At 41.2% G+C, this 27,622-nt stretch overlaps 1 protein-coding gene across 3 annotated transcripts; it reads right to left on the reverse strand.

The window, feature by feature from the left end:
• Window positions 1–571: 571 nt before the first annotated feature.
• LOC141272978 (uncharacterized) lies at window positions 572–27,019 on the reverse strand. Of its 3 annotated transcripts, none has more exons than XM_073684222.1 (5): window positions 26,888–27,019; window positions 17,991–18,113; window positions 17,704–17,895; window positions 16,425–16,548; window positions 572–6,987 (listed from the first exon to the last, which is right to left on the reverse strand). In XM_073684222.1, exons 2-5 carry the CDS (start codon window positions 18,096–18,098, stop codon window positions 5,603–5,605), a joined length of 1,809 nt encoding a protein of 602 aa, XP_073540323.1. In that variant the 5' UTR covers window positions 18,099–18,113; window positions 26,888–27,019; the 3' UTR covers window positions 572–5,602. The 3 variants fall into 3 exon arrangements, with proteins under 3 accessions (XP_073540323.1, XP_073540325.1, XP_073540322.1); XM_073684224.1 differs by having other exon boundaries at window positions 572–6,984; window positions 17,991–18,135; window positions 26,888–27,002; XM_073684221.1 differs by having other exon boundaries at window positions 17,991–18,135; window positions 26,888–27,002.
• Window positions 27,020–27,622: the final 603 nt, after the last annotated feature.

Genomic DNA, 27,622 nt, shown 5'->3' on the forward strand with positions numbered 1-27,622 from the left:
CACACCCAGATACCTTTTATAAGTACTGGAAACAACAATTTGATAATGTAGACATCCCCGAGAAGATTAGAACGGGTTGGAAGATATTCAGGAAACATATTATAAATGAGTCGTGGAGAGAAACGCCTTTAATCTACCAAAAAAAAAACACTTTCTAATAGACTATTTGCATGTCCCAAGTGCCAATATCCACACTCTGACCTCCTACCCGGCCTTTGGTCCTGTCCTGCATCGGTTTCCTATTGGGGCCGGGTAGCTGACATGATTAACACCACATGGGGACCAGGATATGTCCTTTCTCCATGTTTAGCCCTGCTGCATGTTTGGACTAACATAAATAACCCTAACCAATTAATAGGGAGTCCCCCCAAGTTACTACATACCTGGCTTATATTGGCGAAAAAAACAGCTCCTAAAACATTGGCTAGATCCCAGTATACCCCCCATTACGGAACTAGTAGCACAAATGAAGCATTATATGGAGGTAGAACAACAAGATGCCCTATGTAATAAAGAGAAGCAAGCAGGCAAATTCCTTCTAAAATGGAAACAGTTTATTATAAATTGCTGTTCAATAGAGGACAAAAGGAAAATGGTAGAACCCTTTACATCTACTGCATGGTATATACTAGAAGATCTCAAAAATAACTTATGTCCACTTCATTTAACTTAAAATGAAGAAGAGAATGGTGAGGAGAACAATCAATGGGCCAGGGTTTCTGCCATAGATATAAATGCATTAATTATCCATCATGGCTTCAATGAGATATAAGACCTACTGTCAATTAATTCATTTCGTTGTTTGTTATATCTGTTATACCAATTAAATATGTGAATAGAGTTGTTATAGACCCAGTCTGCCTACGGGCACTCTTACCTCTCTATGTACCAGTTTAGATGTATGTTATGCATTTGTGTTTTGAAAAAAATCAAATAAAAATGATGTTGGAAAAAAAGCGTCAAATCAATCCACAAAAAAGCAAGTCCCCACTCAGGTCCGTTAGCTGTGAATGGAAATGTAGGAGCTTCCATGTTACTGGTAGCACAAAGGCTCTGGAAAAGCATTATCGCTCCTCGCCCGTCAAAAGAAATCCAGCGAATTCTACACTTCCAAATCCAAATGCCTCCCTCCGTTCTGAGCCCCAGAGTGGCCTGAACCACAATTAGTGCCCACATTTGGCAATTCTGTAGCGATGAGAGCTCGCTTAATTTACAGGGTCTATGTCTCCAGAAGCATGAGCAGGGCACATTGTACAAGCACTACAATGTACCGGTACTATAATGTGTGGGCACTACAATGGGAGATTTGCAATTTTCACTCAGCAACATCCACTGCTGTTCGTTTTTGGAGAACACCCAAGGGAGTCAAAATAATCATTACACTTGTAGACAAGTTCCCAAAGGGCTGTAATTTCCAAACTGGGGTCACTTGAGGGGGGATTCTGCTCTTCTGGCACTTAAAGCCTTGGTATATAGAGTCCGCAAATTATTCTACGATAATTTGTTCTCCAAGAGTCAAATAGCGCTCCATCCCTCCTGAGTTTCGCAGTGTGGCTAAGCAGTACTGTACAGCCACATATGGGGTATTGTCACATTCAGCAGAAATTGTGTGATAAATTTTGGTGCCCTTTTTAGCTATTTCATGGGTGAAAATGTAAAATCTGAGCCTAAAACATTTTTTTTGCTGTAAAAATGTAATTATTTTTTCTTCACCGCCCAATTGTATAAAATTATGTGACCCACCTGTGGTGTCAATATGATCACTGCACCCTTAGATAAATTCATTGCAGGGCTGTGGAGTCTGAGTCGGAGTCCATTTTGGTGGACAGACTCAGACTCCTAAAATATATAATAAATTGGGTACAATAGTTCAATGCAGTTTGTGGGGAATATTTTTTCATAAGAATTCTGGAAAGTTATGAAATGTCCTATAAATGTCTGTCCTATTCCTGATCTAAGGGTCTAGACTTTTAGCTGAGATGAATCTGTGCTACAGTAAATTTATCACTTAAACATGAGCCTTGTATGAGGGAGTCAGAGTCGGAGTCATGGAAATTGAGGAATTGGAGGTTTGGTTTACCGACTCCACAGCCCTGATTCATTGAGAGGTGTAGTTTGTAAACTGGGGCCACTTAGGGGGGCGAGAGTTCTGCCTTTCTGGAACCTCAGTGTCCCTTCCAGTGGGTCATGGTACCGGCAAACCAGTCCAGTAAAATCTGCACTACAAGAAGGCAAAAAGTAGTTCCCGATTACATGTAGGGTATCAGTGTACTCAGGAGAAATTGCACAAAAAACTGTGAGCTCCATTTTTTCCTATTAGTCCTTATAAAAAATAAAAACTTGGAGCTGAAAACATTTTAGTGGTAAAAATGTAATTATTTTTACTTCATCGCCCAATTGTATGGGAGGGGAGGGTTCTGCTGTTCTGGCACCTCAGGGGCTATGCTAATATTACATGGCACCCTCAAACCATTTAAGCAGAATCTGAACTCCAATATGGCGCTTCTTCCCTTCTGAGCTTTGCGCTGTGCCTCAAAAGTAGTTTGACCACATATGGGGTATTGGCGTACACAGGAAAATTGCTTAACTGTACTGTTCATGTTCTCCCATTATCCCTTTTGAAAACTTGAAGCCAAAATAACATTTTAGTAGAAAAAAAATGGTAATTTTCCATTGACTCAACCCAATGTAATACAATTCTGTGAAACGCCGGAGGGTGAAAAATGCTCACTACACCCCTAAATTAATTCCTAAAGAGGTGTAGTTTCCAAAATGGGGTCACTTTGGCGATTAAGCAACATTTTTGCGGGAAAAATACATATTTTCATTTTCAAGGCTCAACGTTATAAAATTCTGTAAAGCACCTGTGAGTTCAAGGTGCTCAGTACACCCCTACATAAGTTCCTTGAGGGGTGTAGTTTCCAAAATGGGGTCACTTGTGGGAGATTTCCACTGTTTAGGCACATCAGGGGCTCCCCAAATGTGACACGATGTCTGCTATATATTGCAGCCAATTTAGTACTCCAAAATCTGAATGATGCTCCTTCCCTTCTGAGCCATGCAGTGAGTCCAAACAGTAGTTTTCCACTAGATATGGGGTATTGGTATCAGCGTACTCCAGAGAAACTGCACAACATATTGCAAGGTCTATTTTCTCCTGTTACCCTTTTGAGAATGCAAAATTTGGGGCTAAAGCAATTTTTTTTGTGGGAAAAAGTACAATTTTCATTTTTTCCTTCCACATTGCTTTAACTTCTGTGATGCCCCAAAAGGGTTAATAAACTTCTTCAATGTGGTTTGGAGCAATTTGAGGGGTGTAGTTTTTAAAATTGTGTCATTTTTGGGTATTTACTTTCATATAGGCCCCTCAAAGTCACTTCAAATGTGATGTAGTCACTAAAAAATTGGTTTTATAATTTTTGCTGGAAAAATGAGAAATTGCTGATAAACTTTTAACCCTTCTAACTTCCTAACAACAAAAAAAAAATTCAAAAATGATGCTGATGTGAAGTAGACATGTGGCATATGTTATTTACTAACTATTTTGTGTGTTATAAATATCTGGTTTAAGTGCATAAAAATTCAAAGTTTGAAAATTGCAACATTTTTCAAATGTTTTGTCAAACTGTTGACATTTGCAAAAATAAAAAACACAAAAAATATTGACCTCAATTTACCACTAACATGAAGTATAACAGGTCATGAAAGAACACCTCAGAATCACTGGGATATGTTGAAGCGTTCCAGAGTTATTACTTCAAAGTGACTCTGGTCAGAATTGAAAAAATGTACCTGGTCATGAAGGTGAAAATAGGCTGGGGGTGAAGAGGTTAATATGGAGTTACACTTATGCTTGTGCTGGTTACAAGAGCGCATTTGATGGTGAACTCAGGAACCAGACCAATCGGCAACTATTTGCAACATCTATTATGTATATAAAAAAAGACCATGTATAATGTCAAGTTACACTTTAAAGGGAATCTGTCAGTAGGATCATCTCTCCTAAGCCGTATATATGAGCATGCAGGTCATAGGAAGCCGAATAAAATAGGATACATTGCATTGTAGATATCAAGGTATTACTCCAGAGAAATCAATGTTTTTGTGAATATGTAAATGAGCTGTTAAGAACTATGGACCGGACATAGATCTGCCTGAGAATCTGCCTCTAGAGCTCATTTTAAATTAAAGTGAGAGTTACCAGTGTGAGACATGTAATGGCTGACAGTCTGCTCTCTTCATGTGTCAGTCAGTTTTTAGTCTTCTTTTTCAAACAGGAAGAGTAAACAATAACATAAGATATTGACAAAGTTACAGATTAGTTCAAAGCAATCATGGTATTTCTATATACAGATGTCAATTAATCAAACACAATAACAATAAAGCAACAGGAATTGGTATTAACTAACCACCTAACCAAGAGCCGATTCTCATTAACTGTTCTGTTATATGGTTCTTATTTTGATTATTCCTTCCTTTCTCCTTTTCTCAAGGCCTAAGTGTAAGGCCACATTCACACATTCAGTATTCAGTCAGTATTTTACATCAGTATGTGTAAGCCAAAATTAAGAGTGGAACAATCAGATGAAAAGTATTATAGAAACACGTCACCACTCCAGGTTTTGGCTTACAAATACTGAACATGTGAACATGGCCTAAGAGCACGGAGGACAGAAAAGATTTTTATTCAGCTTTCTAGGACGTACGTCCCCATATAGACGGCTTTCAGATTCCCTTTAAGAAGTGAAAATGAACAAAACATTCAAATTTCACTTTGCTTTTTGGTTTTATAAGTTACTGATCTGATTTGATTCCCTGGTATGGAATAATGGAAAAGCAAGATATAAATCATGCAGATTTTTTTTAAATTATTATTATGTTGTTGGTTTATATAGAGCCATAAAGGACTTTACAACTTTTGAGAATATTACTTCACATCTAATGAGTGGCTCTGTGGCTCCCGGTATCCACACAGTGCACACAAACAGTATGACCATTCAATGGATTGAATGCTGAGCTCAGAATAACCCCGCCCGCACTACTGATTGGCAGTTTTCTGCCTATGTACAGTGTACACGAAAAGCTGCCCATAAGTGGTGGTGGCAGGGTTATACAGAGCTAATGAATATGGAGGACTATATGGCAAGCAGGTTTGCTAGCCCTCTAATGATAATCTCCTGCTAATAAAATAGTGAGTTTATGAACACTACATTAAGCTGCGCAGTAAGTGATACATCACCGTAATCAGTGTCTGTCTCTAAATTATGCTGCTCTCAGATGAGGTGCAAAAACCTAGTGCCAGATTCCCTTTAAAAACAGTTTTTATTCTCCAAGTATAAGGCCATCAAGTGCAGTTTTGATGCATTCCAAAACTGAATGCAGTTTACTTTTTTGATTGCATATTGTTTAATAGCGCCACTTCCACATCAATTAAATTGCCCTCATAAATTTGGGTTATGCTGTGAAAAAAAAACACACTGCTAAATCCATGTTTGCTTATACCAAGACTGTATCTAAACTGCAATGCCTGGCCTTACCCTACTGGCAAATTATACCTGAATTCTGAATAATGCATTTATCATCTCCCAAATATGAAAATTGGCTATTTCTGTTGGTGATTTTTTTGATGTGCATTAAGGCCTGCTTTTTGGGCAAAAGTTTTACCACATACTGAGCAGAAATATGGTTTCTCGCCAGTATGAGTTCTTTCATGTGCAACAAGGCCTCCTTTCTGGGCAAATTTTTTGTCACATTCTGGACATGAATATGGTTTCTCGCCAGTATGAGTTCTTTCATGTGCAACAAGGCCTCCTTTCTGGGCAAATTTTTTGTCACATTCCGGACATGAATATGGTTTCTCTCCAGTGTGAATTCTTTGATGTGCAATAAGGCCTCCTTTTTGGGAAAAACACTTCTTACATTGATTACATTTAAATATCTTCTCCCCTATGTGAATTTTCATGTGAGCTAGAAGGTTTGCTTTTTGGGCAAAACCTTTCCAACATACCACACATGAATATGGTTTCTCTTCGGAGTGACTTTTCTGATGATCAGCAAGATCTGACGTCAGGCTAAAACATTTCCCACTTTCTGAATATGAAGACGGATTCTCTCCTTTGTGAATTTTTTGGTGGGAAATCAGTTTTGACTCCTTAGTAAAACTTTGCTCACATTCTAAACATGAAAATGGCTTACAACCTGTGTGGCTTTTCTTATGTTTAACAAGATCCGGCTTCTTGGAGAAACATTTTTCACAGTCTGGACAAGCAAATCGCTTGTCTCTCAAGTGAAGTTTTGGATGTTGAACTAGTTTTGATTTTGTATTCATACGTTCCTCACATTCTGATCGAGTTCTTTGCTGTCCAACGAGATTGTATTTCTTGGTAAAAGTTTGACGAATTTTAGAGCGTAAAAAGGTCTTCTCTTCGGTGTGAATTTTCTGATGGTGGATTTGTTGTGATTTGCTGGGAAAACCTTTTCCACACTTGCTACATGAAAAAAGCTTCTTTCGTTTTTGACATTTCTGACGTTTAGTAAGAACTGATTTTTTGATTAAACATTTCCCACATTTAAAATGTTTGACACACAGCGCACGTGAAAACTTCTTCACAGGTTTATAAATCCCCAGATGATTACGACAACTAGCTTCTTGCTTAAGATATTTCATGCCTTCAGAACACTGAAGTAGTGCAATATCCGTCAATGTCCTCTGAATAAAAAATTGTGTTTCCTGTGTAAATTTTTTCTCCAGCCCTGATCTTAGAAATAATTCTTGTCCACTGTGTTCTGTAATTAGATCTGATGTACGAGAAAAAGGTTGCTCTTGGTTAAAATTAGGTGATGATAGATCTCTGCTATTGTGTTCTGGATTAACAATTTGTGTAATGATTTTTCCTCTTGGAGAATCTTGTGTGACATTATTTACATTTCTTTCGCAAGTGGGTAAATTGGAGAGGTTTTTCTTCAACCCTTTGCTGCAATCATCTGCTGGAGATAAAAGAATTTTTATTTTTCTGTGGCTTGAAATACAAAGGAGATCAAGATATATCTGGAAAGTTTCCTTCGCCACGTCTAAGGCATAACTAGAACAAGAACAAAGAGAACGTGTACTATAACTAGAACAAAGGCACATTTACATCAACCAAAAATTGGTGAACATGTATTCATAAAATCGCTATTTCTTGTTCAGCCAGTATAAACATGTGGACAATAACTGACAAACAAGTAAAGCAATTGTTCATCAGATGATTAGACTATTTAATGCCATTAGACTATTGTCGGCTGAACCTGCTGATATTGATAGGTTTGGAAAAACTCTAATGTGTACTGATCGTCACGGGAAATGTCGATCAAAAATAAGAACAGGAAAAAAACTGACACTCATCTCGTCATTAAAAGGTTATCCCTTTATGGCATACCGGCGGGGGATACTGACAGAAAAAAGAGAAATGGCTGTTTCACGCTGCCAAGAGCTTCATCCAGGCTCTTATCAGCTCCACCCAACCTCTCTTATATCCTGTTTTGTCAGGTGGGTAGAAACGTATTATAAAAAACAATTAACATAGTAACACACAATTTACATAAATAAATCAGCTCCCTGTTGGGGAATCAAACCCCGGTCTCCCGCAACACAAATCACTTTCGTAGTAATAAATTATGATTATCTCCCCAAAATGCTAGTTGGTCAACCTGTGCTACTCCTGCAAATCGCACTGCTCGTGAATTACCGTTATGAAGGGAGGTTGGGTGAAGGTGATAAGACAGCCTGGATGAAGCGCTTGGCAGAGTGAAACGGTCATCACTCTTTTATCTGTCTGTATCCTCCGCCCAGTATGTAATAAAAGGAATAACTTTTTAGCCATGGGGTGAGTACCACAGTTTTCTCTCTGTTCCTATTTCTGATGTTGCCTGTCTCTTGTCGAGCACAACATGTGGCTATGTTATAACTGACTCAGGACTTAAAAGGGTTGTCCAGTACTTGTATTTTAATGATAAATAGAAGCTTCTTTCTAATCACCTCCTGGTGCTGTTTCGGCCTGTGAGCGGCACTATCACTGGCCGCTCACAGGCAGCACGTGACCCCCGCTGACGTCACGTCAAGTGAGGCGTGACTCAGCGCTCAGGTCCCCACGGTGGCTGCTGAATTGTGGGCGGGGTTATTCCCCACGTCACACCCAGCATCCACCGCGCGCTTTCCCAATGAATGGGGACAGGGAGAGTGCGCGGTGGATGCCGGGTGTGACGTGCGAGGATAACCCCACCCACAACCCAGGAGCCACCAGTGGAACGTGGAAGAGGGACCCTCGGCTGCAGCCTAGACTTGTCGTGACGTCAGCGGATATCAGACCCGGCTGCAGCCAGGGGTCACGTGCTGCCTTTGAGCGGCCACCGATAGCGCCGCTCACATGCAGAAACAGCACCAGGAGGTAATTAGAAAGAAGCTTCTATTTATCATTAAAACACATTGTTAAAAAAAAAAATATATATGCCAATCATTTTTATTAAAGGTTTTAACATTTGGACAAAGCATGAGTACAAAGATTTCACATCAAAGCTTTACATGAATACTCAAAGATATAAAATCCCCCCTACCCTTCTCCCCTCCCAAAATGCAGCAATTTATGTAATGTATAACATCTTCCATACCTGAAATAAAACTCATCTAACCAAGCAACTCTGTTCGTTTTAATTTTTGTCCGCCCTATTGTCCATGTTACATGGTTACAAGTGTCCCAGAACCACCTGACTAGACCTTCAAGATCCCCAGAGTGCCTTGAATGTCGTTTAATAAGTACCACTCGGAATGAGCAAATGGCTGAACCACTCCTACGATTTCCTCTTGTGAGCATTTCCTTTCTAGGAATTGTCTCCACTTTTCAAAGAATTTCCCGGTCGGTTTGGTCTTATGCCTTTCTGCCTCCAATTTTTCTAAAAGCATCAGCTGTTTTAGGTTGGACACCACTTCCTTCACGGAGGGAGCCTTCTCCGATACCCAATTTCGTAGAATGCATTTTTTTGCCAAAATCATGATACTGTGTATTAGGGTGTGTCTGCGTCCCCGTTGACCTATATCCTCCCCTTCAAACCCTTCTCCTCTGTAATGAAAAATCCAGAAGTATGGATCTAATGCCCAATTTCCCCCCCAGATCCTCTTAACCAGACTCCTAATACTTTTCCAAAAAATTTGAATTGTTTTACATCTCCATAACCCGTGAAACATGTCAGTATTATCTTCTTGACAATTCGGACAGGGCCTCCGTCGGATTCCACTCTCCCCCTGAATCGGGACATTGAACCCATAAATGGCCCTTTGAATAATCCTAAATTGGGTATCTCTCCATGCCTCATTAATCACGTTTTTTTTCATTGTTACCCATCCTTGTAGGATCTTATCAGCTACGTCCGGGTCATTAAGCTGTTTTGCCCATCCCTTGAAAATTGTTTGCTCGCCTGTCGGGGATAGAGTTTCTCTCAATGCGCCGTAGATTCTTGATACATTCAGAGCATACAGATCACCCTCTACTAATTTGTCTATAACATTTTTACATAACTCCCGCTCAATCGAACACAAATCTTTCATAATCCAGCCTTTAAGCTGTGAGTATTGTATACTTTGAAAGGGACTGAGATTAAATCGTTCCACCACTTCCTTCTCAGTCATCCATCTCTCTTCTGTCACATGCATGATATCTTTCATCCATCTCACCCCTTTTTCCTTCCATTCCTTAAAGAGTTTATTTTCCTTTCCCAGCTTAAAATACGGATATGCCCAAGGTTCCAAGTATTTAGACACTTTCCACGAAAGCCCCATCTTTTTCCGTACCGCTTTCCAAGTTAACAACGTGTCGCGACATATTATGGAGTTTCTAATTTTCGGGCCAATACATGACATAGGGGAATGTAGCAGCGAGGCCAGGGCCCAAGGACTACAAAATTCGCCCTCTAGTTTAATATCCGAATGTCTCTCCGATCCCCTAAGCCAATCTATTAAGCGTCTGGTGAGGCAAGCTAAATTGTATGCTCTGACATTAGGAGTGTCTAGCCCTCCCCACTCAGGAGCTTGCATTAGAGTGTTCAAACTAATCATAACTTTTTTTCCCTTCCGCAAGAAAGATGATAATGCTTTATGTAATCTACGAATATCTTTGCGTTTAAGCAGTAAAGGAATTGTCTGTAAGGGGTATAGCAATCTTGGAAAGCACATCATTTTAATTAAGTGATTTCTTGCTAACAAGGGTAGTGGCAGACCACTCCAGCCCTGCAATTGCTTCTCCATTTTGGATATTAGAGGCGAATAGTTTAGGTTGTATACTATATCTGCGGTGCGGCCCAGATGAACCCCTAGATATTTAATAGATGTTTTCGCTATTGGGATCCCACACATGTCGGCTCGCCTCTCCTTTTTCCCTTTATCATTAAGTAGTAGAATTTCGCATTTCTTTTTATTAATTTTAAAACCTGCAAAATCTCCAAATTTCTCTATCAAAGATAGCATATTCCCTAGATCTTATCTTGGATCCATCATGAATAAGATAATACCGTCGGCAAACAGTGCCGACTTTATCTCCCTACCCCCTATCGGTATACCTTCAAAACTGTCCCCACCATTTAGAACTCTCGATAGCGGTTCTATAGCCAGGTTGAATAGCAGAGGCGATAGCGGGCATCCCTGACGCGTCCATTTCTTCAGAGGGAAGATGGCCGATAGAAACCCCGGTGTATATATTCTCGCCTGGGGGTTGGAGTAGAGACCCTGAATGAAGGTGCGCATTGCACCTCTCAAACCTAATCCATCCAGTACCTGTTCCAGCCATGGCCACTGTATGTTGTCAAATTCTTTTTCAGCATCTAATATGACCATGGCTGGAAGACCCCCTATCTGTCCCCCTCTCACCACATCCATAATCAACATGGCCTTTCTAATATTCGTTACGGAGGACCGTCCCTTCACAAAGCCGACTTGGTGGGGCGTAATTATTCTAGGCAAAACCACTGCTAACCGATCAGCCATGATCTTTGACAGCATTTTTAGGTCTTGATTAATAAGCGATATCGGTCGGTAATTGGCATATTTTTAAAAGTACTGGACAACCCCTTTAAACAATATTGATCTCCGTATGTTACTCCATTAATTTGACTGCAATTACTAGTAGAGCCAACCTATCCTCTTTTTATTTGTGTGGAAATGTTGATTAGGTATGTCCCATTTCAGATTTCCAATTCCTTTGTTCTCCTAGAGATAAGCTGTCTGCAGAGATTTCTACCTATGGCTTTCTCATAGATAAAACAGGAGCACTCACTCAGCCTGGGGAAGGGAGCAGAGATGTCTGCCTGCTGAATACTCGGCCAACGTATCGTTTGGACGACAGCCATCTGACGTGTATGGCCAGATTCACGCTGACACATTGCATCCTCTACATAGGAAATTTGCTGACAAATTGTATGCTGTATTAACGATCTTTTTTGTTCCCATACCGCTTGTGTCTGCCCAAGTGAACTGGCCATTAAATGAGCAGGAATAGGCCTATAATTTTGATTATGGGCTGAACCAGGCCCATGTAAGTACAAACAGGATGTATGATTTTAATACAAAATTCCACTACTGGGAAGCGTAAATGGGTAACCAATAATATTTTGTATTTTACGGACTATAATATAAGACGCACCCTAAATTTTGGGGAGGAAAATAGGGAAAAAAAAGATTTTTCATAAGATGGGGGTCCGTCTAATAGTCCGAATTAAAGGCATCTTACCTGGGGGCAGTGGAGCAGGGGTCACAGGAGGTATGGTCCCTTCCTCAGGAAGCTGGTGGCAAAAGTGGGGCAATGCTGTAGGCCCTGGGTGGGAGAAAGGGGTGTCCCAGCGGTGTGATGCTGCGGGCTCGGTGTCGGCGGTGAGGCAGAGCGGAGTGCACTGCTTTCCTGGCGGTAAGCTTCAGGAAAATGGCCGCCGCTGGAGGGACCCTGCCTCCTATGATCCCGCTCCACCACCGCCGCAACCCCACTCCCTCCCCCAGTAAGCTACATTCGGACTATAAAACGCACCCCCCATTTTCCTCCAAAATTTGGGGGGAACAAAGTGCGTCTTATAGTTTGAAAAAATACGGTGCACACAGACAAATTGTTCGTACCCTTCTGGTAAAGTAAGAAATACCCATAATGATCACATAAATAATATAAACCTGACAAAAGTATTTTTCAATTTAACTAATGAAAATCAGATATTGCTTTTGAGTTGTGGTTCAGCAGAAAAAAATTAAAATGTCAAACAAAAATGATGGTTTCCTTAGAAAAAAAAACTAATTTCGCCATAGGGATATGAGAAATTAAGGTGTGTCCAGCAATTAGCGTCACATGTGTCTACAAACTTGTACTCAGTCAGTCTGCCTATATAAACGGTGAAAAGTAGTCACTGTGCTGTTTGGTGACATGGTGTGTACCACACGGAACATGGACCAGAGGAAGCAAAGGAAAGAGTTGTCTCAGGAGATTAGAAAGAAAATTATAGACAAGCATGTTAAATTTAAAGGTTATAAGACCATCTCCAAGCAGCATGATGTTCCTTTTACTACATCTGCACATATTATTCAGAAGTTTAACGTATATGGGACTGTAGCCAACCTCCCTGGACGTGGCCGCAAGAGGAAAATTGATGATAAATTGAAGATACAGATAATATGAATGATAACCAATGAGCTCAGAACATCAGTGTCAGATAGCACCATCTATCACTGTATAGGCTAAAGTGGACTTTATGGGAGACGACACAGAGGAAACCACTTTGGAAAGTAAATCATAAAAAAAGAGACTGGAGTTTGCTAAAATGCAAATTGACAAGCCACAAAACTTCTAAGAGAATTTCATTTACAGATGAGGCTAAACTGCAGCTTTTTGACAGGGCACATCAGCTCTATGTTCACAAACACAAAAATGAAGCATACAATAAAAAGAGCATTGTACCTACTGTGAAACATGGAGGAGGCTCAGTTGAGTTTTGGGGCTGCTTTGCTGCATCTGTGCAGGGTACAATGAAATCTCAAGACTATCAAGACATTCTGGAGTGAAATATGCTGCCCAGTATCAGAAAGCTTGGTCTGAGTCGCATGTTATGGGTCCCCCAACAGAATAATGACCAAAAACACAAAGCTAAAACATCCAAGAATAGATAGGAGCCTAGCAATGTACTGTTCTAAAGTGGCTGCCATGGGCATTGATCTATATCCTAATGAACATCTGTGAAAGGAGCTGAAACATGCAATCAGTAGAGGACACCCTTCTGAGACAGCTGGAGGAGTTTGCTCAAGAGGAGTGGGCCAAAATACCTGGGGACAGGTGCAGAAGTCTCCTTGAGAGTTACAGAAATCGTCTGAAGTTTTTGCCTCAAACTGTCGTGCAAAAAAAGGGAACAATCATTTTATTCAATTATTTTTTTTTACATTTTTTCTGTTAAATCGCGATTCAAAAGCAAAATCTAATTTTCATTAGTTTATATTCAGTAAAGTTAACTTGAAATTGAGAAAAGTAATTTTTAGTTTATTTCAATGACCCATTGTGGGTTTTTCTTACTTCAACAGAAGAGCAACAACAATTTTGTTCATATGTGTAATTGGTGGTCCATGTGTTCATATCAATGTACAGGTGTTTATGGCTAATCCATTCCAAAATACATGATAAGTTGTACCAAATGACAACTTCATATGTGTCACATATGGAGTTATGTTTGTTCTGCTTTATAGTTTTACACTTTCAAATCATTACAATATTTACAGTGGCTTGCGAAAGTATTCCCCCCCCCCCCAATGGCTTTTTACCTATTTTGTTACATTACAACCTTTGTTTAAATATTTTTGTAATCTGATTTGTGTGTGATGCATCAGCACTAAATAGTCTAAATTGGTGAAGTGAGGAAAATATAGGCATAAATTAAATTTATGGGATCAAATAACTAAAAATTGTCATGTGCATATGTATTTAAGCTTTTTGCTATAAAGCCCTTAAAAATTTCTGGTGCAAACAATTACCTTCATAAGTCACATGCTTAGTGAAAGGAAGTCCACCTGTGTGCAATAAGTGTCACATGGTCGGTCAGTATATACACAGCTTTTCTGAAAGGCCACAGAGGCAGCAACACCATTAAGCAAAAGGCACCACTAACCAAGCAACACCATGAAGACCGAGGAGATCCCCAAACAAATCAGGGACAGAGTTTTTGAGAAGTACAAGTCAGGGTTGGGTTATAAAAAAAAATAAAAATAATAATAATATTCCAATCTCTGATGATCCCTCAGAGCACCATAAAATCCATTATCATCAAATGGAAAGAACATGGTACCACAACAAACCTGACAAGACTGGGCCAGCCACCAAAAATCTCAGCCCGGGTAATAATCAAAGAATCAATAATCATTTCCGCCGAAGAAGCTAACGCAAAACTCACGTTGGGGTACCTGTCCTCGCTCCATCCAGGTAGTACAGATGAGTAGCTCATATGTATTAGCATACTGAAACTGTTCTGTGTACCATCTGTTTCCTATCTTTATGTGAACTAGCGCTATTGGATTGATGTAACTGGACATATTACCAAGGGTATATTCCCTATCTATAGTATGGACACTGATGTTTGTGCTTTTGTCAGTTCCATGTGCTCCCATATATAGATATATTCATTGAATGTACTCTTTGGTATATCATTGACTGTCTCACTTGAGCATTCAGACTATTCATTTGATTACATAAATATTCTTTGTTATCTTTTGTTATAATCCTAATCCCAGAGTTCATTTTATTATTAACTTCTACATATGAATTAACAGAGTATATATTGTCTGGACTACTTATTTAGATTGCTGTCTATATGATCTGGATATGTGGGGTCTCTATATCACGTTTCCCCTTTAAAATATTTTTATTGATTTTAATGATAAAATAGTAATTTTTATTTAATCTATTCTGAAGAGAAAATTTGCATATTTTATTATATAGCTGTATCAGCTTCCTGTTCTCCTTTTGGTCTTCATTAATCAGTGAGGCAGCACAGTGACCAAAGGTAACCCTGAAGGAGCTGCAGAGTTCCCAAGCAGAGACTGGAGTATCTGTCCATACGACCACAATAAAACGTACACTCCATAGAGGTGGCTTTTATGGAAAAATAGGCAGAGAAAGCCTTTACTTGCACACAAAAATTATAAGGCTCATTTTGAGTTTGCCAAAAGACAAGTGGGAGACTCCCCAAATGTATGGAGTAAGGTGCTGTGGTCAGATGAGACCAAAATTTAACTTTATGGCCACCAAGAAAGGCTATGTATGGCGCCAAACCAACACAGCTCATCGCCCCAAGAACACCATCCCCATAGTGAAACATGGTGGTGGAAGCATCGTGCTGTGGGATATTTTTCAGCAGTAGGGACAATAAAAACGGTCCGAGTCGAGGGGAAGATGGATTGTGCAAAATACAGTGATATTTTTGAGCAAAACCTGTTTCAATCTGTCAGTGATTTGAGACTGGGATGGAGGTTCATCTTCCAACAAGACAATGACCCAAAGCATACTGCTAAAGCAACACTCGAGTGGTTTAAGGAGAAACGTGTAAATGTTTCGGAGAGGCCAAGTCAAAGCCCAGACCTTAATCCAATTGAGAATCTGTGGTAAGAGTAGAAGATTGCTGTTCACCAGAGGAAACCATCTAACTTGAAGGATCTGGATCAGTTTTGCCTTGAGGAATGGGCAAAAATCCCAGGTGCAAGATGTGGAAAGCTCATAGAGACTTATCCAAAATTACTTGCAGATGGAATTGTCGCAAAAGGCGGCTCTACAAAGCAGGGCTGTGGAGTTGGTAAGCCAAACCTCCGACTCCTCAATTTCCCTAACTTCCCGACTCTGAAGCACTGCCTCACTACTGAGCATGTACATAAAGTGCAGCACAGATTAATCTCACCTAAAAGCCTAAATCCTTAGATCGGGAATAGAACAGACATTTATAGGACATTTTATAACTTTCCAAAATTCTTATGAAAAAATTTATAGCACATACTGCATTGAACTACTGTACCCAACTTATCATATATTTTTGGAGTCGGTCCATTTTATACCGACTCAGACTCCACCAAAATGGGCTCCGACTCCACAGCCCTGCTACAAAGTACTGACTTTAAGGGGAGAATAGTTATGCACACCGAAGTTTTCAGTTATTTTGTTCTATTTGTTGTTTGCTTCACAATAAAAAAAAAAAAAAAAATGTTCACAGCTGTAGGCATGTTCTTTACATGAACGGATGCAAAGCCTCAAAAAAAAAAATTCCAGGTTGTGAGGTAGCAAAACACCAAAAATGCTAAAAGGGGTGAATACTTTCAAAAACCACTGTATATTTGATGATCCGATGAAGGGCCAATATAGGTAATCCTGAAAACTGTTCTCGTCTCAACTTACCCATTAATGCAAAGGGCTGTTTAGTCTCCATCATGACGTCCTTGTACAGATCCTTGTGTCCGTCTATATACTCCCACTCCTCCATGGAGAAATGGACAGTGACATCCTGACACCTTATAGGAACCTGACACACAATGATACATCATCATCAAGACACATCATCCCATGTGTTATTGTATAATGTTCCAGCATTTCCAGCAGTAGAGATGGTGCAAATCGATTTGCATGACCCGGTCCAGCAGCCAGATCAGTGATCTGTAGCTGTCGGATGAGAGCCCTGAAAACTCCCTCCCACCTTCCACAGCTCTTCTTTTAATATCAAAAGAATTGTGCAAAGGGAAAAAGTTAATGAGAATATCAAAAGTTTATTAAGGATAAAAACATGAATAATAAATAAAGTGAGTTTGTCAATGGATGGCACTACACCACAGCAGAAGAAAATGTTAAAGGGGTATTCCCATCTCCAAGATCCTATCCCAGTATGTAGTAGGTGTAGTAATAATAATAATAATAATAATAATAATAATAATAATAATAATATTAGCAAACACCTCCAATTAGAAATGTAGCATGGTTTTTCTGATTCTCTGTGTCACTTATCTCATGTGCAGGCATTGCAGGACCTTAGGTATCCATGGTTACGACCATTGATAAAGTGAGTTAGCTCATTGCTGATGGCCATAACCATGGATACCTAAGGTCCTGCCAATGCCTGCACATGAGGAAAGAGAATGAAAAAAACGGAAAACTATACTACATTTCTAATTGGAGATATTTGCTAATATTATTATTATTACACCTACTACATATTGAGATAGGATCTTGGAGATGGGAATACCCCTTTAAGTTTATAATAGAAATATAAATCAGAACTGTGGAAATATAATGCAGACTCTGCAAACCGATCTGTCATACTGTGCAAATCTAATTGATCAAAAAAGTACACTATGAATATACATAACCACAAGCGACTGATCGAAGAGTAGACAAAAATAAAATGTAACCGAGACAAGTTGTTACCTCCACTGTGGTGTGGTGCCACGTCCCCGATGCACGTTTCGGCGATTGCACCTTCTTCTAGTGGAGCCTGGCCTGGTACAACATCACTGCAGCATGACACACATGTGATGCTACACCAGACCAAGTAATCTAAAGAAGATCCGTGGATACAGTCAGGTAGGAGGTGGTTCTCAGGGCTCCTGTCTAGCAGTCACAGCTTACTGACATGGCCGATGGACCAGGTCCTGTGAATGCACCAACTCATTTCACTAGCACTCACCTCTTCAGTCAGAAGCTCAATGATCTTGTTTGTGAGGTCCAGGATATTCTGCTCATTGTATCTCCCAGGGATCTGTGAGTGAGGTTGAAGATCTGTCATAGGCCCCTGGGTTCTGCTCCATCTTTCTGACACACAGGAACAATTTCTGGGAAACAGACACTCACCAAATGTCTTTTTCACTATTGTGTAATCCTGAGGATGCAGACAGATATCACTATATACATTCCCAGAATGTCTCGCCTCTTAAGTAATGTTTCTGCATAATTAAGAGAAACATAATTCCTCACCTCTCCCGTCAGCTGGTAGATAATCTCCAGGGTGAGGTTTAATATACTATTTATCATCCCACTTTTGTCCTTGTCTACCCTTTGTGGTTCATTCAGGTAGAGGATCATTGTCTTGTAAGGAGACTTCAACAGAAAATATATTTTACTAAAGAAACACGAATGAAAACAAGTTCATTAGCATAGTTTTCTAACCAACTGCTTAAAGGGAACTTGTTCTATCAAGAAACACTATGAACCTGCAGATGTAGTGGTAAAATGGAGGTAAATAGCATTTAAATCATGATTGGCCAGCCTTCTACAAGAACCACTACAGGGAGAAGTTAGGTTATATTCTCCCTGCAGCTGCACGCTTCCAGTCACCTGGAGAGGTATACCAGGCATCATTCACTACACAGTGAGAGCGCAGTATGCACTCCCCATCACATTGCCTGTAAGCCTGCTCTGTACCCAATTTGGCTGTCTGGCAATCAATGTGAGGAGGAGTAATTACAATGCGTTCACTGTGTAGTAAGTGGTGACTGTAATGCTATGTTCACATAGCGATTGACCATAGGTTCAGTGGCTCCATTGGGACTTAATATAAACCACCGGATTCGGGCCATTGACTATGTAGATGAAGTCACAGTGTGCCCCGTCAGAAATAATTTTCAGCATACGTTTGAATCCCATTTTGCGGGGGTCCGCACATAAGCCCTCATTTAGCCACTGAACTAAGTGACGTGAACCCTGCTGAACAGCACATTGAACAATCTGAGTTGCACAGCTTTTACAAGGTTATGGAATGTGGGACGTTTTTGAGACATTTTCACCTTTTGCTCCAATCCCGATTCTTCCTTTTGTTGCACAAACCATGGCCCCAATTCATGAAAGCAATTTGACCCTTTGTGTTTTTCGATGCATTTTCCAGCATGGTAATAATGCATTTTTAAGTATAATATGAGGTGTAGCAATAGAGTGTTTTTCTGGTGTATTTCCCCTGCAAATACCTTACCAAGACATGCATAAAAGAAAAATAGCATTCTCCGAGATTCATACAACACACCAAAGAATTGACATGAAGCTTTTTCTAAAATGCAGGAAAAAATGCATCATGCACTACAGCCACGTTTTCTCATTCAAATCAATGGCAAACTTGTTGCAAGCAGATTTAGAGTAAATGCATCTTCATTAATTTAAGTTCTAGAAAAAAGCTGCAGCAAAAATAACAGAAAAAAGCCAGTGAAACCTTTTTAGGAAAGAGACAGCCAACCTTAGTGGCCCTGCGTGCATCTTAAAGACTTTGTGTGCACATACAACTAATGAGGTTTTTTTTAACGTAGATTAAGGCATGGAATTCATTCGCCAAAATACTGTGTGAACATATCTTAATGGCTATGTACATACAAAGTCTTTTTACTGAGTTTTTGGAGCAGAAACTTGCTATGGTGCACAGTTTTTTTTTGCCTTTTTTGGAACAGAAACTGAGCAGTAATCCTCCTCCAAAACGCAATACTCCTCAAAAACATAGCGTTTCTCCTCATATTCTGCTTCAAAAAGACTCCATGTACAGATAGCCACTGAGTGTAAACTCTAAGTTTTTGAGATTTGGACAATTTCAGCTAAGTTTCTGCTCTAAAAACTCTCCGAAAAACTAGGTGTGCACTTAGCCAAAGAGGATAAGCAACAGTGAGAGCAATAACTCCAAAAGCTGTGCACCAGTAATAAAGATTACTTGACTTGAGACAACTAGAATCATTTTTAGGAGGTGCCGAGTGCGCATTAAGAATAATTGCACGTTATGTTCTATAATCCTTTAAAGGGATTTTCTGGGACTTTAAGGCTGTGTGCCCACTATGCGTTTTTCAAGCGTTTTTGATGCGGAATTTCCACTGCAGAAACGGTTTAAAAACGCTTGGTAATCCGTGCCCCATGATCCCCAATGAAAATCTGCATGTTCTGGGCCCATGCTGCGGAAAGATCTGCAGCATGTACATTATTTGTGCGTTTCTGCATGCGGATTTGAGGTTCCAATGCACTTGAAAAACGCAAGTCAAATCTGCATGCAAAAACGCGTGTAAAATCCGCAAGCGTTTTTGACTGCCAAGACCACGCAGAAACGCTGCAGAAATTTTCTGCTTCATTTCTGCATCGTGGTTACATACCCTAACACTGATGGCCTATCCTTAGGATAGGTCATCAATGTCTTGATCAGTGGGGGTGCGACACCTGGCATCACTGCCAATCAGCGGTTCCCGATGTCGGCCGGAAGTGCTCAGTTACGGAGCAGCCCAGCTCTGACGACAGAATAGTGGCCGAGGCCGGGTACTGCACATCCATCCCCCTATTGATCAGAATCAATGTTAAAAGTTCCAGACAACCCCTATAAAACCTCTGACTGCAACAGCAGAAAGTCATAGAGGGAAGATTTACTGCAGGACAAATGAAACCTTTGTTTGGCAGAGCATTTTGTTATTATCAATGCTCACTCTGAAGGAATCCAATAGGAAAGTGCTGCGAGACATAGAGCAGTAACTATACAGTATGACCTGCAGTATATGTTATATACCAGCCCTAAAATATGTGCAGCCTCGCTGTAAGGAGTATACGGCAGAATTATAGGCTACGGATCCGCTCTGAATATTAGGAGAGTGCAGGAATGACCTGTATATAAAAGGGCACAGTTAGGCTATGTGCCCACGATCCAAACCACAAAAAGAGAGCAACCGAACAAAAATAGACCAAAAGTAAACGGATACATAAAAAACCTTTATTAAGTCATGGTTTGGCCACGGGTGGCACTGCATAGAGAGGCACTCACATAAGTCTGGTACATTAATAAAAACAAGAGAGTATCATATCCATATATATATATATATATCAGTGTAATAACTGGTCATAAAGTGCATATACAGTCAGACATAATAATATATCCTGCATATCTAAAGTGCATAGTATGTATCATGAGTAGAAAAATATATCTATATAGCTTTAAATAGTATAAATGTAAAAACCTTATAATAAGTCCACAATGTCGCAGATAAAGGGACAAAGCTTTACCAACCCAAATAGGGGCAACACAATAAATCACTCATAAGCAAAATGCATCATAATGTATCTGACCATATGGTCATATATAGTGTAATCCACTCCTATTCACTGGCCACTCAAATAGGAATGACAAAATACCATAGGTTAAATTCCATACTAGCAGCTTGTCCAATAAAGCTCATATATGAATAACAGGAATTGTCTGTAGCATGCACGTGTATATCTATATACTATACCAGAACCTGGTGGCGCCTACCCCGACGCGCGTTTCGGTATCGCACCTTCGTCAGGGGGTGGGGCTATGCTCGAGAGAGGAGTTTAAAACTGTTATCGCAGCCAATAGGAAGAGGGAGGTGGGAGGTGTGACTCAGATGACGCGCACGCTGTCAAGGATTCATCGGAGGCACATCTGGTTTCGGCGTCACGTGCGCATCGCATCAGGTCACATGACCCGATGACGTGCGCATCGTATAGACACCGGCGCCGCGGCCTCCGGATCCAAGGCAGCGCATGCGTGCTAGTCAGAGCAATTTAAAGGGCGGAAGTACGCGTACCGCCATCTTATTAGTGGGAAGACCTTATAGTCTTGGAGGATAATTAGTACGTATACATCCCTATATATGCAAAATACACCATAGGTGAATATAATTCTATCCATCCTCTCAGCCATCACTTTGGACATATAGATGATCATATATTTAAACATCCTTAGTTATGTAACGGGCACACAGTGGAAAGTGTTATATCCCAAACAAAGTATTCATAGATCATATAGAAAAGGCTATCACCCAGACACACTTAGCAGTGTATGGGACACAAATGTACGAATATATATCCATCTTGGTTTCATCTCAGTTATTTCATTACACCTTTCCATCAATAAAGTATTGATAACTGATATATATCACACATATTCATGTCCCGTAGTTGTCTCCACTAGGGTGCAACCCCGGTAACAGCCCCAAAAAAAAATTTTTTGTCACATACAATGTCCATAAGTTATTCACGTTCCATCAGGTGTCCATTTTGGTGTTTCCACACTCAGGTACGTATCTATGGTTCAAATTTGTCCAGATGGCAGTACAGGTCCAATGGTATTAAGAATATTATGTTGTTTATGATGTCATCTACGCTCTGATAGCGAGCATCTATGAGTATAATGTCAACACATCGAGCCAAGTACTAGATGGACCATATATCACCACCTCCTCCAATTCCAAGCTGTAAATAAAGAAAAATTAAAAACAAGCAAAAAAGGATGCATACTAAAAAACTAGCCCAACATAAAAACTGGCAAAGTCATCATAGGAATGGAGCGAAACTGAGGTTTTCATTGAGACCGCGAGGACATATAGTATCGAGAGTCCAAATCCACTTGGCCTCAAGTCTTGCCAACCGGTTACTGATGTTGCCACCACGTTCGGTTGGCAATATCATGTCAATCCCTCGTACTTGTAGCTGTGTAGCATCACAATCATGAAAATTTCTAAAGTGTCTAGGTATAGTTTTCAACAATGAGACATCTACAACTTCCTTAGCGGCAATAATACCATTCACGTGTTCCCTGATGCGGACTTTAAGTTGCCGCGTTGTCAATCCAATATATACTAATGAACAGGGGCACGTGGCATGGTGTAGGTGACAGTCTCGTAATGAGTCATTATACAAATAACCCAACTACCTTTTTAGACAATATGAGGCCTAGTTGGGGATGTAAACCCTGTGGGAGATGTGTGGCATGCCCTAATGTCATACGGACTGATTCCTTCCCCAATGCTAATGGATCTAGAACATTTAAAATTAGGCATTCGATTACTTGTACATCCAAAGCGGTAGTATACCATGCCACGTGCCCCTGTTCATTAGTATATATTGGATTGACAACGCGGCAACTTAAAGTCCGCATCAGGGAACACGTGAATGGTATTATTGCCGCTAAGGAAGTTGTAGATGTCTCATTGTTGAAAACTATACCTAGACACTTTAGAAATTTTCATGATTGTGATGCTACACAGCTACAAGTACGAGGGATTGACATGATATTGCCAACCGAACGTGGTGGCAACATCAGTAACCGGTTGGCAAGACTTGAGGCCAAGTGGATTTGGACTCTCGATACTATATGTCCTCGCGGTCTCAATGAAAACCTCAGTTTCGCTCCATTCCTATGATGACTTTGCCAGTTTTTATGTTGGGCTAGTTTTTTAGTATGCATCCTTTTTTGCTTGTTTTTAATTTTTCTTTATTTACAGCTTGGAATTGGAGGAGGTGGTGATATATGGTCCATCTAGTACTTGGCTCGATGTGTTGACATTATACTCATAGATGCTCGCTATCAGAGCGTAGATGACATCATAAACAACATAATATTCTTAATACCATTGGACCTGTACTGCCATCTGGACAAATTTGAACCATAGATACGTACCTGAGTGTGGAAACACCAAAATGGACACCTGATGGAACGTGAATAACTTATGGACATTGTATGTGACAAAAAAATTTTTTTTGGGGCTGTTACCGGGGTTGCACCCTAGTGGAGACAACTACGGGACATGAATATGTGTGATATATATCAGTTATCAATACTTTATTGATGGAAAGGTGTAATGAAATAACTGAGATGAAACCAAGATGGATATATATTCGTACATTTGTGTCCCATACACTGCTAAGTGTGTCTGGGTGATAGCCTTTTCTATATGATCTATGAATACTTTGTTTGGGATATAACACTTTCCACTGTGTGCCCGTTACATAACTAAGGATGTTTAAATATATGATCATCTATATGTCCAAAGTGATGGCTGAGAGGATGGATAGAATTATATTCACCTATGGTGTATTTTGCATATATAGGGATGTATACGTACTAATTATCCTCCAAGACTATAAGGTCTTCCCACTAATAAGATGGCGGTACGCGTACTTCCGCCCTTTAAATTGCTCTGACTAGCACGCATGCGCTGCCTTGGATCCGGAGGCCGCGGCGCCGGTGTCTATACGATGCGCACGTCATCGGGTCATGTGACCTGATGCGATGCGCACGTGACGCCGAAACCGGATGTGCCTCCGATGAATCCTTGACAGCGTGCGCGTCATCTGAGTCACACCTCCCACCTCCCTCTTCCTATTGGCTGCGATAACAGTTTTAAACTCCTCTCTCGAGCATAGCCCCACCCCCTGACGAAGGTGCGATACCGAAACGCGCGTCGGGGTAGGCGCCACCAGGTTCTGGTATAGTATATAGATATACACGTGCATGCTACAGACAATTCCTGTTATTCATATATGAGCTTTATTGGACAAGCTGCTAGTATGGAATTTAACCTATGGTATTTTGTCATTCCTATTTGAGTGGCCAGTGAATAGGAGTGGATTACACTATATATGACCATATGGTCAGATACATTATGATGCATTTTGCTTATGAGTGATTTATTGTGTTGCCCCTATTTGGGTTGGTAAAGCTTTGTCCCTTTATCTGCGACATTGTGGACTTATTATAAGGTTTTTACATTTATACTATTTAAAGCTATATAGATATATTTTTCTACTCATGATACATACTATGCACTTTAGATATGCAGGATATATTATTATGTCTGACTGTATATGCACTTTATGACCAGCTATTACACTGATATATATATATATGGATATGATACTCTCTTGTTTTTATTAATGTACCAGACTTATGTGAGTGCCTCTCTATGCAGTGCCACCCGTGGCCAAACCATGACTTAATAAAGGTTTTTTATGTATCCGTTTACTTTTGGTCTATTTTTGTTCGGTTGCTCTCTTTTTGTGGTTTGGATTGTATATATGTTCCGAATTGACCAGGTCCAATGCAGATGTGGTTATAAGATAAGTAGTAATGTTTATAATAAACCTACATAATGCATTCTTTTTACTAAGTACATTAATTCTTATGTGCCCACGATGCAGAAATGCTCCGGATTTTTCCTGAGCGTTTCTGCATCTCCCTGGCAGAAAAAACGCATGCGGATTGTACATGCGGGTTGTACATGCGGATTGTACATGCGGATTGTACATGCGGATTGTACATGCGTTTTCCTGCCAGGGACATGCGGATGTGAAGGTTCTTCACATGCATTTCTGTATGCGGGTTATCAAGCGCTTTCCAAGCGATTTTAGCATCACTTGGAAAGTGCTTGACAACTTGGTCACACTATATAAATCCATGCAACCGACATGGATTTATATAGTGTGACCTTAAAGAATGGTAAAAATATATATATATATATATATATATATATATATATATATATATATATATATACTTACCTTCTGATGGCCCCCGGAGTCTTTCTTCGCTTCGTCCTGGCTTGCCGGCAGCTCGCGGTACACGGAAGGTCCTGCCGTCACATGACTAAATTACGTCAGCGCAGGTCCTTCAGTCCACCACGATCTGCCGGCAAGCGAAGACAAGCGCACTGCGGGCCATCAGAAGGCAAATATAATATTTATTTTTTATTTTATTCCTTTTTTTTACAGGTTCTAAGGTACCCGGGTCCGGAGGAGAGTCTCCTCTTCTCCAAACCCGGGTACCATCCGCACATTGAAACGCATGGATTCCGCATGTACAGATGCAGTGATGCGGAATCCAAGTGTTCCAATGCAAGTCAATGGGGGCGAAAACGCAGCGCTTGCGCAAAATAATCCGCTGCGTTTTTTTCCGCAATGATAATCCGCAACGGAAATTTCCGCAGCATGTGCACAGCACATGCGGATTATCATTAGGGAACATGGCAGGCCTTCTACCATGCGTTTTTTAAGCGTTTCTGCAGCTTTTTTGACGCTGCGGAAACGCTTAAAAAACGCATCGTGGGCACACAGCCTTAGGCTATGTGCCCACGATGCAGAAATGCTCCGGATTTTACCTGTGTGTTTCTGCATCTCCCTGGCAGAAAAAACGCATGCGGATTGTACATGCATTTTTTCAGCCAGGGACAAGCTTAAGTGAAGCTTTTTGATCATGCGATTTCACATGCGGGTTGACAAGCGATTTTAGCATCACTTGGAAAGTGCTTGACAACTTGGTCACACTATATAAATCCATGCAACCGACATGGATTTTATATAGTGTGACTAAGTTAGTTAAAAAAAAAGAATAAAAATGGTAAAAAATAAAAAAAACATTATACTTACCTTCTAATGTGCCCCGGTCTCCTTCTCCGGTCTTCCCGGCGGCTCGTGATGGTCTAAAGGGACCTTCCATGACGTCATTTAGTCATGTGACAGGTCACGTGACCCCCGAAGTCAGCGGTCGCGTGACCCGTTATATGACTAAATGACGTCATGGAAGGTCCTTTTAGACCATCACGAGCCGCCGGGGAGCCAGGACGCATCGCTGAGGAGGCCGGGGGCCATCAGAAGGTGAGTATAATGTTTATTTTTTGAAAAATTTTTTTTTTTTTTTTTACAGGTACTACGGTACCCAGGTCTGCAGGAGAGCCTCCTCTTCTCCAGACCCGAATACCATCCGCACATTGAATCGCTTAATATCCGCATGTGCACATGTAGTCATGCGGATATTAAGCGATTCAATGCAAGTCAATGGCGGCAAAAACGCCGCACTTACGCAAAATAATTGGTAGTGCTGCGTTTTTTTCCACAGCATGTGCACAGCACATGCGGATTATCATTGGGGAACATGGCAGACCTTCTACCAAGCGTTTTTTTAAGCGTTTCGGAATTGTCGCTGGGGAAACACTTAAAAAGTGCATCGTGGGCACACAGCCTTAGGGGGTTTTATTAATAGGGTCAGTGAGACATCATATATAAGGGGGGGGGGACTGCAAATGTCCCTCATATAGAAAGGAAACAAGAAACACAAAGACACTTACTGAGCATCAATAGAAGCTGGATCCTAGGGAATTAAAGACCTGAGCTCCTGTGCTGGGGCTGCTGGAGCTGGTGGGCTCCTATGCTGGAGCTGGTGGGATCCCGTGCTGGGGCAGCTGGAGCTGGTGGGCTCCTGTGCTGGGGCAGCTGGAGCTGGTGGGCTCCTGTGCTGGGGCAGCTGGAGCTGGTGGGCTCCTGTGCTGGGGCTGCTGGAGCTTGTGGGCTCCCGTGCTGGGGCTGCTGGGCTCCCGTGCTGGGGCTGCTGCTGCTGGTGGGCTCCCGTGTTGGGGCTGCTGGAGCTGGTGGGCTCCTGTGCTGGGGCTGTTGCTGCTGGAGCTGGTGGGCTCCTGTGCTGGGGCTGTTGCTGCTGGAGCTGGTGGGCTCCTGTGCTGGGGCTGTTGCTGCTGGAGCAGGTGGGCTCCTGTGCTGGGGCTGTTGCTGCTGGAGCTGGTGGGCTCCTATGCTGGGGCTGTTGCTGCTGGAGCTGGTGGGCTCCTGTGCTGGGGCTGTTGCTGCTGGAGCTGGTGGGCTCCTGTGCTGGGGCTGTTGCTGCTGGAGCTGGTGGGCTCCTGTGCTGGGGCTGTTGCTGCTGGAGCTGGTGGGCTCCTGTGCTGGGGCTGCTGCTGGACTCCTGTGCTGGGGCTGCTGCTGGAGCTGGTGGGCTCCTGTGCTGGGGCTGCTGCTGGAGCTGGTGGGCTCCTGTGCTGGGGCTGCTGCTGGAGCTGGTGGGCTCCTGT

This window comes from Phyllobates terribilis, unplaced genomic scaffold, assembly GCF_046119375.1.
Source record: "Phyllobates terribilis strain yellow unplaced genomic scaffold, ASM4611937v1 Scaffold_5__5_contigs__length_657084704, whole genome shotgun sequence".
NCBI classification, from domain to species: Eukaryota; Metazoa; Chordata; class Amphibia; order Anura; family Dendrobatidae; genus Phyllobates; species Phyllobates terribilis.